Source organism: Dinoponera quadriceps, unplaced genomic scaffold (assembly GCF_001313825.1).
Source record: "Dinoponera quadriceps isolate SergipeBrazil2010 unplaced genomic scaffold, ASM131382v1 scaffold4444, whole genome shotgun sequence".
Lineage (NCBI taxonomy): Eukaryota > Metazoa > Arthropoda > Insecta > Hymenoptera > Formicidae > Dinoponera > Dinoponera quadriceps.
This window is the reverse complement of record NW_014558991.1, coordinates 524,888-537,935: the sequence shown is the minus strand read 5'-3', so window position 1 is coordinate 537,935 and position 13,048 is coordinate 524,888. Positions and strand designations below refer to the sequence as shown.

At 49.0% G+C, this 13,048-nt stretch overlaps 1 protein-coding gene across 8 annotated transcripts in view; it reads right to left on the bottom strand.

The window, feature by feature from the left end:
* The window catches only part of LOC106750058, a 16,302-nt gene extending 3,391 nt beyond the window's left edge, over nt 1–12,911 (bottom strand). The window contains exons 1-3 of one of the 8 annotated variants that reach the window (XR_001374904.1): nt 12,299–12,911; nt 5,838–6,110; nt 3,029–3,355 (exon numbers count right to left, since the gene is read on the bottom strand). Coding sequence is in view for 1 of the 8 variants with exons in the window: in XM_014630114.1 (XP_014485600.1) it covers nt 12,299–12,343 (45 nt within the window). In the remaining 7 variants the exon portion in view is untranslated. Of the gene's footprint in view, nt 1–2,648; nt 3,006–3,028; nt 3,356–4,336; nt 4,525–5,837; nt 6,111–6,342; nt 6,703–10,727; nt 10,817–12,298 lie in introns of those variants that run through there. The other 7 variants (XR_001374903.1, XR_001374905.1, XR_001374908.1 and 4 more) reach the window with 7 other exon arrangements.
* Nucleotides 12,912–13,048: the final 137 nt, after the last annotated feature.

Sequence of the window (13,048 nt, the reverse complement as noted above, 5' to 3'; positions counted from 1 at the left end):
CCCCCCCCTCTCCGTCCAAGTCGCCGAGTTTAACTCGGGATCACCCTCCTGCGGTACAGGTACAGTCAATCGCGTCACTAATTCGAAGTTTCATTAGCCAGTCTTTGTAATACGGCGACGTAACGTACGTCGAATTTCAGCGAGCGCTAAAGTGGTCTCACGGTCGGCTGCGAGGCAAATCCGCGGTCCGCCGTAGCGTTCCGACCTTACCGTGGCCGGTTCCCGGAGAAGCCATTGCGTCATTACGATTTTGCGAACCGGCCGACAATAACAACGTAGCGCGATATTGACGTAATGCACGTGTCCTTATCTCTCATCCGTAACGATCGGCGTTTGGTCGTTTTCAGCATGAGCACCCGATCCTCTCCAACCTGCTCCGCGAGAGACCCGGCCTCGATCATCTCGCGAGCTGAAACGGCGATGATGCACCTAGGTAGTCAACGCATCGATGTGCGATTCCTCAGTTATTAGTCAGCCCTCGCCACTCCGCGGGATTCAATAACGGCGAACGAGTGAGTACTAAAAGCCTTTTAACGTGACCGACTGTACGCGGGGGTACCTTCTCAGTCAGCGCGAAGACCCCCGCAGCCACCCTCGAGCCACGTTTCGTGCACCGTGCCAGTAGTTATACGTGCGCAGATTCGTATGTACCCATGTGCTTCGAAGAGAGAACGAGAGAGGGGGGAGGGGGGGAGAAATGATAGAAAGAGAGGAGAGACGGCGAAAGGGAGGTTCGGAGGGGTAGGTTATGTTCTTTCCGCCTGCGTGCTCCTCTATTCAAGTTATTGCATTACTGGCTTAGCTTTGCTACCCCACAGCCGCTCCGTGCGCGTACCCCGGCGTGGCTACCCCATCATCCACATCCAATATCCATCGGCACCGCGGCTGCATTTCGCAGTGCACACCTTCCCAGAATGCATAACCGCTGAATCCCTTTAAATTCCACCTCTTACAACGCCGGCGTATATACCTGTGTGGGTACCCGGGTCAAAGGCCGTTTACTGCGAGCGGGCGAGCGGTTATCCGCGATATTAAATTCGCGATGATAGCGTGTCTCGTTAGGAACGATAAACCGAGCCGCCGAGGAATTTTTCGAGTTCACAACGTTCACAGACTCTCTAAGGCGCCTCTTTATGTCCGATTCTTGATCGCTGGAGAGCGAGAGAGAGAGAGGGAGAGAAAGCAGGCGCCCCGTCTCTTTCTTCCACTTTCTCTCTCGGAGGCGGTGATTTAGGATGCGTTCTGAAATTCACTGTCACTACTAAAAATCTATAGTGGGTGCTTCCCATTTAGTGACAGAAATCGACGCAAGTATTATTTTGTCTTTGTTCTATACTCGATGAGTAACAAAAAGATAGGGCGATGCTCGTGTCGACTTGTGTCATCAAGTGGAAAGCGTCAAATTTATGTTACGTATAATATAGATTTTTAGTACTGGCAGTGAACGATCAGGACGCAGCCTGATAGAAGATACAACCCCCTGAAAAAATCACGGACTTCACTCTTGCGTCCAAACGCTTCGTACATATCTCTCTACGACGCGCGCGTGTTGGCGTCTCGTTATCTGGAACATGTCAGATGAGCCGCGCAGCTAGAATCGTACCCTCGTGCCACGATAAATCCTCGGTGTTGATTGAAACCAGAAGAAAGGACACTGGCGCGCATCGCAGAAATTGCGGAGCGTTCGCCGGCACCGAACGAGAGAGAAAGAGACACTCCGTCGTCAGGTCGATTCGACGTAATTACGCCGATCTCGTTAATACGGCAAACGAAAATCCGCCAATAGCGCGTAATTAATGACGGTGACGCAGGATCGTAATTAATTCAGTTAGAACGGCGTGCCATTCGTCAATTTAACTGTACATATCAACGAGGCTATTAATATTGTCTCGCATTCTGTTTAAATATAGTCCGCTGAAAGTTCGATAAAGAGGTAAGAATATATCGCCTATTTGCGCGCTTTCTCGCCGTCTCGTTTATGAATGAAAAAAGAAAGTTTCGTCGCAGACGCGCGCGCGTGTGTGTGTGTATGTGTGTATAAGCAGATTCTTTCTCTTCATCATTGAATCACTCGACGCAACCCCGGAGTTTGTACAACCGCTGCCTACAATGACGCACTTGTTATTATGGCAAACTCATCGCGATCATTCCGCAAACAAGGCGCGAGCACAATCGTCGCGAGCGTCGGCGGAATCGAAATTTATCGCGATACGCGTGCCCGCGATTCGTCACGTATTAACGGAGGACCTATCCCGCGATGCCTGTCGCTCGCGATAAAACACGCCCTACGTCCACGATTCGTACGCGCCGAACGACAGATTTATGGCTATCGGCCCGCGTACACGTGCGGCTCTTTTCAATTAATTCAAACCGGATTACGGCCCGCGCGTCCGGCGTTGCATAATTTCTCGCGGTAACACGTCAATCCCGTAATTTCGCGAGACAAACTCACTATCTCCCCTACGACCGTCCGGTTTTTTCCTTCCGTTTCGACTTGGAAATTTCTCGCGAAAAGTGAAAATAGAGTTATCGGGAATAGCGCCGGGCGTTGTTTATTTTACTCGCCATTTCCGCGTAACGTCTGTCGAAGTATCCGATACGGATTGCGTCAATAAATCATTCCAACAATATATCTCAAATTATTTTACCATGATGATGATACACTTCCAAAGACCCTATCTTCCGAGAGTCGCCACCGTCTCCGGACAGCATCACGTGTGACGCTCCAAGCAGAATAACATGGAGACCTTTCCGCCCGAATGACTCAAAGTTAATCTTCGTTCTCCACAGGGAAGGGTACCAGACGTCAATGTTTCTTCCACAGAGAGAAAGAGAGAGAGAGAGAGAGAGAGAGAACATCGTCGTGGGAACGACGGTGGCACAGCGCGTTCGGCGGATATATCGATGACTCACGTGCGCGATCTCGTGCCGGCACGTTTTTGCAGAATCGTTTTCCTAGGGGTGAGCAGGCGGGCGGGGAGTGATGGGGGAGGTTCCACGGATGCGTGGTACTTCGATTCGTACGTACCTCGTCAAGTTCTCAAAAGTTCACTGAAGGGATGAGGAACGGTGAGCCATGCCGCCCCAGGCCGTTGCCATATGGCAGATATTGCTGTGCCGTACCGGTCCGTACGCAAAATCCACGGTACACGTAGGTATATGTTCTCGGCAGAGGGTCGTTCCTTACGGTTAGGCATATCTTTTATCCAGGTCTACCTTTCTCTGCACCCTGATTAGCTGCGCTATTGTTTAAAGCGGTATTAAGGACGAAGGTCGTACAAAGTACCGAACGCCATTAAGAACCTTCTCGCTCGAACTGCTGTAGCCGTAAATGGAAACGCGTTGTAAATTTGACCTGAAAATGAATCAGAATAATACTGTAGACAATCAGAATAATACTGTAGACATATATCTTTTACAGGAAAACAAAAACATGAGAGGAAGAGAGAGACAGTAAATTTGACTGTAAGCGGAGATAGCTAGGATTTTGATTACATGTGTGATCGAAATATATCAAATACAAGAGATCATTCAAAACTCAAGTGGAAGATACTAATCGCGCCGTGTGTAGAATAAGCTTACAATAGCCCTTTTCGTGAAGCTTTCAATATATCTTGCTAATCTGTTCTATTAAATACAAATGTGTGTGTGTGTGTGTGTGAGAAAAAGAGAGACAGAAAAGATAGTATATGAAGGAACTAATTTAGTTCAATCCGTATAACGCAAAGAGGAAATTTATACGTGGTAATTCGGTATGGCTACAATCAGACACCAGCCTCAAACATGTCCAGTGTATATTTATTTCCGAGTCGCGCTCGACCAACATTATCGTCGATAAGCAGCATTTTCGAGGTACGTTGAGCAAGCGCAGAAGCAATACTCGAACAGTTACAACGTTACCTTTGACAGCAAAAAATCACGCGACTGCGATATCTCGCGTCGTCGAGAGTTTATCTGTCTTTCGGAGGAAACGTCATCACGCAAGGATGGCGAAAGGAAAAAAGAGACAGCGCAAACGAGAACACCGGGAATTCGTGTATACAACGGCGTATCGCCATAATTTCACCCGAAGTTAAAATCGCTCTCTCATCGCGCGATGAAAATTGGTTTACAGAACGAAAATTGGTTTATCGCCCGCTGTGTTATCCTTGTTAATGACAAAACGCACAAACATGCAATTGATATTTCTGGCGTGTTTTTTGTTCTTCTTAAACTACAAGTCAAAGAAAAGTGTTAAAAGTTAGCTAACATACATTTTTCCCTGATGATTAAGTTCTACAAGTGTTGAAAAAGATTGATACACCGATTGGTTAACAAAATATATTAATATACGCACTGATTTCCAACACACGGTTGCTCTCATAGACCTTCAATGTAAGATATTATTTTAATTGTATATCTTAGAGCCATTCTCATATTTGATCCTATATCCGTGTTTTCTCAAAATAATAATTTTGCGTTTAATACAAACAACTCTCTCTTGTGTGACAGACTTTATAACGCACATATACATCACACGAAAGCAAATATCAGACTAAGTCCAGTCGGTTATGCCCACACACGATCGAAGTTAACCATTAGATATAATGCACTCCTATCTCTTTCTCTGCTCTCCTACTCTGCTCACCCCTCTCCCCTGTCGGGGTCAAGCGGCAAATATTTGTTACGATCGAGAAAACGCGCATGCGAGTTCAGATTTCTGTTTGTCTTCCGAGTGTCGTCATGGAGTGAGAGATATTGGCTTTGACTGCCGTTTATTTTTATAGTCACACATACTCCGCGGTAATGAGTAATGTGGCGCGTAATCTAAACCTTTGGATGATAAGGAAATACGCAGGAAACCTGTGTCCCGGTGTTCCCTGACGCGTTCCATATTATTTGTATGATAAAACCACAGCAATGAATAACAGCGATCCCCAGCGTTTATCATCGAACCACTGAAAGCCCCGACTGTCTCTTGTTCGTATTATTGATGAAGTATCATCTCTTGATCCTTCGATTTTTATCGAAGGGCACTGAATCTCCAGTTTCTGACATTCTCAAATTTTTCAATATCGATTTACAAGTATAACTTTGTGTCGAATATCTTGTTTCAGATACACTGAGACGCAAGAAGTTATATTTGATACCTCTAATTTAATTTCGAAATGCGTCACACGTTCTACCTGATACTAAAACAACCAACATTTTCGGAGAAACAAAAAACTCCAAATGGGAAAAACTATATACAGAAACTGTCAGAAACGCTGAGCGGCGAAGGGCAAATAAGGACACCGCGTTGATGGCACAAGAGAAGAAGAGAAGGAGAATCAGAGGAGGGACGCAAGTGCAGCACACGTGTTCGGGCGGCGTGCAGTTGTTAAGAAGAGGCCAGGTTTTTGTCCACCTAGCTGGTGTGGCTTAAGCTTTCTGTTGCCTGCTTCACATCGACCAGGTCACACGAGTTCTTTGGAAGAATCATTTCCTCCGAGAGATTTTCAAACGTGAAACTTCACGTTTACCGCCTAGGTGACGGGAAACGGATAAGGTTAAAAGTCACAAGATACGTTGAAATTTGAGTCGCAAAAAAAGAATACAGGACCGATAAAGGTTCTCTTCGAGGAATCGCGTTTATTGAGTGATGGTCAAAGAATCTTTTCTGATAATCCCACACCTTTTTTTACGGGCATACCGACGCGAGAACAGACGCAGGGATTGGAACCCGAGAATAGTAGAGAAAGCCAAACGAACGCAAAACTGCGTCCGCTTCATCAATCAAATTTATAATCTACCGTGACTAACTATACTTAACAAGGGACAAATGATAAGTTTTAATAGAAACAATAAGGAATTTATACCTTGATAACGTCATCCTTTGATAACCAGCTGGATGATCTCAAGCTGTTCGGGTTTTTTCTACGCTCAAAGACAATCATGGGGTGAATGAATCTCGTGACCACTCTACATCCGCCTGAAGGACACCGGAGCCGGGTTTTCTCGGTCGAAGATTCTCTTGCGCAAGGAAAGCTCGGGCGAGAAGAGGGCGTCACGAATCTTCGGATTTCTTTCCGCGAGTCATTGATCTCTCTTCGTCGCCGGCGACTATCGGCCGCACGAGGCGATCGTCCAGGCTGTAAAGAAGGAATAGTGAGAGCAAGGTGGAGGAACAAAGTCGAGGGATCGGTGGCACAAAGGGGAACTCGGCGATATCGGAGGGAATGGCGCGCGTGCGATACTTTGTGCGCGCAGACACAAAGCTGTACAAAGTATCCGCGGTGGAGTGTATTTTCCAAGGACTTTAAACCGCGAAGCGCATCGCAGAGCAATTTATCTTTTCGTGCAAACACGGGGAGATTGTCATACCTATGGTCGCTGATTCACGCGATCATTGTCTCATCTCGTGAAGAAAAGCGCGCGCGTTAGAGAGACAGATAGATAGAGAGAGAGATAGCGAGCGGAGAGGGCGAGAAAGAGGAAAGAGGAGCCGCGCGGAATCGACGCGAGCAACGGAAGGAGACGAAGGTAGACGGACGATAAGAGGGGGAAGTTGGATGAGACTGTAGGAGCGACAGAGAACAACGATCTAAAGAGAGGAAAAGAAATACGCAGGAACTCGCCTCGGCTACGGCCGAAGATAAAGAAACACAGTTGCGAATCACGCTGCGGTGGCGCCTAATGGGCGGCAACAAAAAGGGACAGAGTGGCCACCGCGGCACCGGCCAGGGGGAATTCCCCTCCACGTGCGATACCGAGCGCTACCGTGCCGGGGGAGAGAAGGGGGGGAGATCCTTCCCACTTCGCGCGCCGCTCCTATTTTTCCCCGCCGAGCTCGGTGCGCTTCGAGCGTGCTCGGTGATCTCCGCGTCGCGTCTGGACCACGACGCGCCGGAGATCAAACAGTACCGTATCAACCACGCGCATCCCCACGGTCGTGGGGCTGATAGCCGTGATAGCTATTAGTGCTATCGATAGCACTAATACTAGCTGCCGATAATAGCGATACGAACCACTACTGATCGCCGTGTCATCAGAACACTCATCGATACACGCGAGCTTGTCGCTTATATTTTTCAACCGTCACTTTTTCAGCTTTCTTATCTTTATCGCGTGCGAATGTTAGTCAATGTTAATGCTGGTTAACTGTTCCTTCTCTTTTGTATCAGCGGTCTAGCCAATTGCGAGCTCTCCCCCGAAACACTCGGATCATTCGCGATGATCGGGCAATCTGAAGTACCCGAATTGCACGATGTAGCTTTGACTAGCTTCCAGTTGAAACGTAGAAACCAAATTATTTTGACCTTGGAAACAGTTTTTACCGTCGCTACTTTCTCCTCTCTCTCTTTCTCTCTACATATATATATATTTTTTTTCTTCTATCTATCTACATCTCGGTCACATCTGGTACACACTAGCGCGAGTAAATTTATATTATACGATGGCCTCTCTCTAACAGAGCGTTATCGATCGCATCGCGTTTAAATCGCGTTTAAGTCGAGCCGACCAGTCGGCGTTACTCATCAAGACGCCTCGACGATGACGGGCGTCGTTAACAGAAAGGGGAAGATTAACATCGTACCAAGAAATTCAACACCTCGAGAGCAGCGTGATTAAAGACGAGACAAGTCGGGGAGGAAGAGGGAGGAAAGAGGGAGCACGGCGCTATTGGCTCTAATTGCCAGTACTGGCCGAATAGAAGGCGGTTTGCTCTCCGCTCTGCTCCGCTCTCGTTTCTGCTCTTTCTCTCTCGCTTCCTCTCTCTGGCTGCCGTTCGGTATCGCGCGATCGCTGCCTCTCGACGCCTCTCGTTTAACATACCGACACAAAAAATATAACGCGGGAGGAAGTGTCATACATTTTCGTTCGTTCGTTCGTTGCCGCCGCCACCGCCGACAAGCACGACGGCTCGGCGCTCTCTTCGTTGATCTTCCGCAGACCATCTCTCGCCCCGAAGCGATGCCCTCCCGACTACAAATCGGACGCGGGTGATCGGCGCAATCGCGCGATAACGCGCGTGTCGAAGCGAGATACAATGTTAAGAAATAAAACACGATGTACGCGTTAGAGGTGAAACATACAATATGCGAAAGAATCAAAAGATGACAAGATGGAAATTTACAAGGCGATTGTAAATAGCTGCGCGTGCATCATCAATGTGCTCGAAAGACGAAGGTCGAAACAAGGAATAAGCGAATCTATGAGCGAACGTTGATGTGTGTCTCAGACGTGTCTTCGGGACCGCAAGCGTGCAATTATTTTTCCCCGCTTTTACATACAATCGAAGCTACTTTTCTTCAAATTGATATGTCGCAAAGGGATCCATCGAGAAAGAGTTCAGTTACGTAGCAAAGACCGATTAATTTGTAGCATGTCTACGCGCTCAATGGCAGTTCGACTCCGATTACGATCATTGCCCGACGACGCCTGTTGTTTAACGGTATCGTTCGCTCTTGTGTGCTGCACGGAGGCACCTCTCTCTCTCTCTCTCTTTCTTTACTCTATCGTTCTCTCTCTCTCTCCTTCTCTTTTCTTTCTTCCTTTCCCTCGGACATTGTTCCGAGGCGGTCCTTCGTTTTCATTCAGTAATTCGCAGGCAGCTGCACACTAATAATAGTAACGGACAGTGCTGCTACACCACTTCGCCGGTCTCTCTGCCTTCGTGATGACGCGTACGCGACGAGGAGCGGGCGTGCTCGTGGAAAGATGAGAGAAGTAGAGAGAGAGAAAGAGAGAGAGGCGTCAAGAAGGAAATGGGATCGCCACATTGATTCCGACCGCTGAATTTGGAAGACCCCGTGACTAAGAAACACTCGGTCCGCCAATTGATTAACTACGTCAACTTGGCCGGCTGATGCGGGACGATGAGTGCGACGAAAGCTCGTGACACATACCGATCTAGCCTCGTCCACGCCGGGCAAAAAACCACGCACGTCTTAACTTGTGAATATTTCATCAAGGAGAATATTTCAACGTCGCGAGATAAAAATAAGACGGCACGGAAATGATCTCGAAAGCGCTCGTTCTGTAATATCAAGAATCCTCCACTTTTCACACATATTAAACCGTTAATGTAAAGTCCTGAGATGGCAAAAAGAATGAACAGATAAAGGAAGAAAATTATTCGACTGAGCGAAATCATATTAAAATTATTTATACACGGTAAAAAATTGTGTGTTAATAATGAATCAAAAATTTTAATGTACTTTAACAAGGTGAATATGTTAATTTAACATATATTTGTGTACTTTTTAACATATTTCCCACGTTAAAGTTACACCAAAATTTCAGTGGATCATTTTCAGTGAATATTTTATCGTGTATCTACGTTGTGTATATCTACACGCGCGTTTCCACAATCGGAATAACCCGAGCCGAAATATAAACACTATTTAGAGAAAGTTTATTTTACTGACCGTGATGTGTCTAAATAAAACAAAAAACGTCCATATTTATACTCTAGCTATATTTGTAAAAAGGAAATAAATAGAAAATTTTACATGAATTTTCGCGGAGACCAATACATCTCCACATTGTACATTACGGCGTTGAGGGAAAACCCCGTTCGTACCGCGAACATATCGCGCACTCCGCAGCGGTGAAAAGTCAAGGGAATTAAACGCAGATAACTGCGAGTACGAACGTTATCGCGCTCGTTGCCCCGTCGTCCTCACCGCGTTTAATTAGCGTTTCGCGTTTAACCTCGTTGAACGTGCCATGCGCATTGTGCACGCATTTGGGAAAAATCGATTCTGCATTTTGCAACGCATCGCACGTATATACGCCGCGAAGTCGCGCGAGGGAGGGCAACAATTTAATTTAATTCAAATGCCGCGCAATGTAAGCGAAGCGACTAGCGCCCGTGGCTGCCTTACCAATTTTAGCCCGTAAAAAATATAGTAACGCGTCGGTAATTTTCAAAAGCTGAGAGAAATGCAGCAAGTATGTCGTCAGTACAGGACGAGGCTCGGAAAAAAATAAAATACATCGGGAACGTTAGGCGCATTCGACTCGCGATAAAAATCGCCGTGTCGAATGACGAAGAAAGCAGCTTCTGTTCCATTACCATTTCCCGTGATAGCCCGCAGGTTAGCTCAGTTCCCTCCTTTTCGAGATACGACGCACCATTTTCTTCCGGCTAGGCCGGCCCTCGACGGAGGCCCATCAACGTTTTGAAGGAAACGACCATACCACACGCATCTCCATACTACGCGCGCATCCTTCCACTTGTCAGATAAAGAACGGAGCAACAACGTCCGCGTGCCGCTGAGCCAAAGATACCGTGGTTTCCGGTTAACCAGCGCGTCGCGATAAGGAGCCGCTTTGTCGATACATTCGTGAACATACCACTACCACGGAAACATATAAATCTACTCCCTCTTCCTTCGACCCGGTCATTTCGATCCTACGACGATCATCAGCAAGGTATCGCTTCTCATTAATCTACGCTTCTGAGAGCGATTGCGAAAGGACAATAAATTGCGAAGCATAAGATACAATATTACCACAAGAATAAAGAAATATTAATGTCAGGTACATATTAACACTTCCTAAGCAAAGTCTTAAAGAAATGTTTACTGTAACTCTGACCAATTATCGCACACGTTATTTTATACACACACACAGTGAGATTAATATTGAAGAAAAGGAGGCGAGGAAAACACGTCCTTTTGACTTGAGAAATCGCTCACAAAATCCATCCGAAAGCACACGTGTCGCTACCCGCGTCGGAAGGACGAAGAAAGTATAATTACCTTGTTCGCGCATCGTCCTCCTCCCGGTGTGAATTGGAGCAGGGCGCGTCCCGGCGAGAGCTACGGTCCTGATCTTGATTGCGGCCGACGCACACGCCGGCGGGACGCGCGACGCAGGTAGGGGATATGGCGACGGCACGGCACGGATAGACGGATACATAGCACACGCACGAATCGCTCGAGGATAACATCTCGCGGCCCCAGGACGGACGAGGGCGCGTAGAGACGAGGGGTGAGGGCACAAGAAAACGAGGAGGGGAGGACAGCGACGGCACTGCCGTGGGTGGAAGAGAAGGAGGATATAGGGGAGAGGTTTCATCGGATGGTAGTCGCGGGAGTGGGGGCGGTAGCGCGCGGGAGGGAGAGAGAGAGGGGCTCCAGCGTGTCCATCGTCGGATGCCGGTGGAGCGGGGGAGAGCGATTTCGAAGTCGGAGCGGGAGATTTGACTCCACGCTAGGCGATGGCAGGGCGAAACGGGAGAGGGACGCCGTCGAGCGCACGCTCGAGAGAAAGAGAGAAGAAACATGGGGGCGGTGGCTGCTAGGGCTACGTAGCCGCCATCACCATCCGTCCCATCCTATAGTAAACTCCAAAGCAGTCCCCGATCTGTCTCCGTGTGTGTTAGTTAGGGAAGCGTGTTTTACCGGTGCTTCTCTCGGCTGCTGCTCGGCGCGAGGCTGCTAGTAACGCACTGAACGTTTCTGCCTCGCCCGCACTGTCTGTCTCTCCGTCTCTGCTATGCCCTGACGCGACGCGTCCGTCTCTCGCACTCTTTCGCTTTTTCCCCGTTTTCTCTCTCTCTCTCTCTCTCTCTTTCTCTATCTACCCGCCTACCGCTATCTGTCCCTCGTCTTTCGTTTTCGCGTCCCTTTTCCGTCACACACCTGATCATTCCTCGTTAATGCCCGACTTTTTGCGGTAGTGTTCTCTGTTCTTTCTTTCCCTCTCTCTTTCTCCCTCCGTCTCACTTCTTCCTTTCTTTCTTCCCCCCTGCGGTGCGAAGACGGGTGTCTTGACCGAGAAAGCGAAGGTGGTGGAGGAAGAGAAGTGGGAGGAGGAGCGGGAGAAGCGCCAGAAGAGTAAGAAAAAAGAACGTGCATTCTCATTCGAGATATTCTCGTGGTTAGAATCGGTGCACCGTCTCGCCTCTCCCTTTCTCTCTCTCTCTCTCTCTCTCTCCCTGCCTATCACGCACGCACGTACACATACATACACACACGGTCTCTCTCTTTCTCTCGTTCGCTCGTTCTCTCTTCCTCCCTGCTCCTCTCTTCATCGTTTCCACGCGTCTGTGCGATCTCACGAGATATACGCGCGCGAGTGCAGTGATTATTTACAAAAGAGCGACGTATGATAGCCGCGCGATCGCAGCGTTTTAACCGTCCACACCGTCTCCACGACGAGCACAATCACGATAAGCGGCGCGACGAACGCGACTAAAGCGGGAACGGAAGAAACGCAAGAAGTTAAGAGTCCGAGTGACAGCACGCGTCCCCAACGACGTGTCACCGATACGTTTCACGGCGTTTTATCGACCTGCTGAATCCGCCTGAGACGGCGGAAGTCTTACCTGGGATCCTCGCGGGAGGAGCAGTCGCGTAGAATCGCCCCGCATAATCCGTACATCGCGTCGTGTCGCGGCGTCGCATCGGCTGTGAATCCGGACGGGGGAATAAGTGAGGGGAACGGAGCGGAACGGGCGGACCACTGCGGACCACACCGCGAGCGCTTTTCGACGACTGGAATTCACCGTCCCGTCGTCTCTCCGCGCGCTCGTCTCCCTCTCCTCTCGGTCAATCCTTTCTTTCTTCTCGGCGTTTCCTCCGTGCCTCCATCTGCTCCGGCTTGCAGCACGTCGCGGCTCGTCGACCGCGGGAGGATATTTCGCTGACAGCGGCGGTCCGGCGGCCTGAAGTTGTCCGCGCGAGACGCCGCCGCTCGCGTTGACTCGCGACGCGCGCGCTTTTAATGTCCGGTGCCGGTCGCACCGCGTTCTCGTGCCTCGTCGTGCCCGACGTCGTCTCGAGTTGGCGTCGCGACGCCCGCCCCCGTCGCCGCCGTCGTCGTCGTCATCACCGTCGTCATCTCGCGACGTCGCCCTGCCTGTTGTAGCCGCGTCGCGCGACGATGAAATGAGTCGTACGTTTCGATCACATCGAATCGCGATTGATCGCAGTGGTGCTGAAGTGGCCACGGCGAAGGGAGGATAGATCGCCGAATGACGAGACAGTGATAACGGGACGTTCGCATGCGCGTCGTCCGCGCCTGAGGTAAATCGCGGAGGCAGCGGTTAAAATAAAGGAGAGAAAGAGAGAGAGAG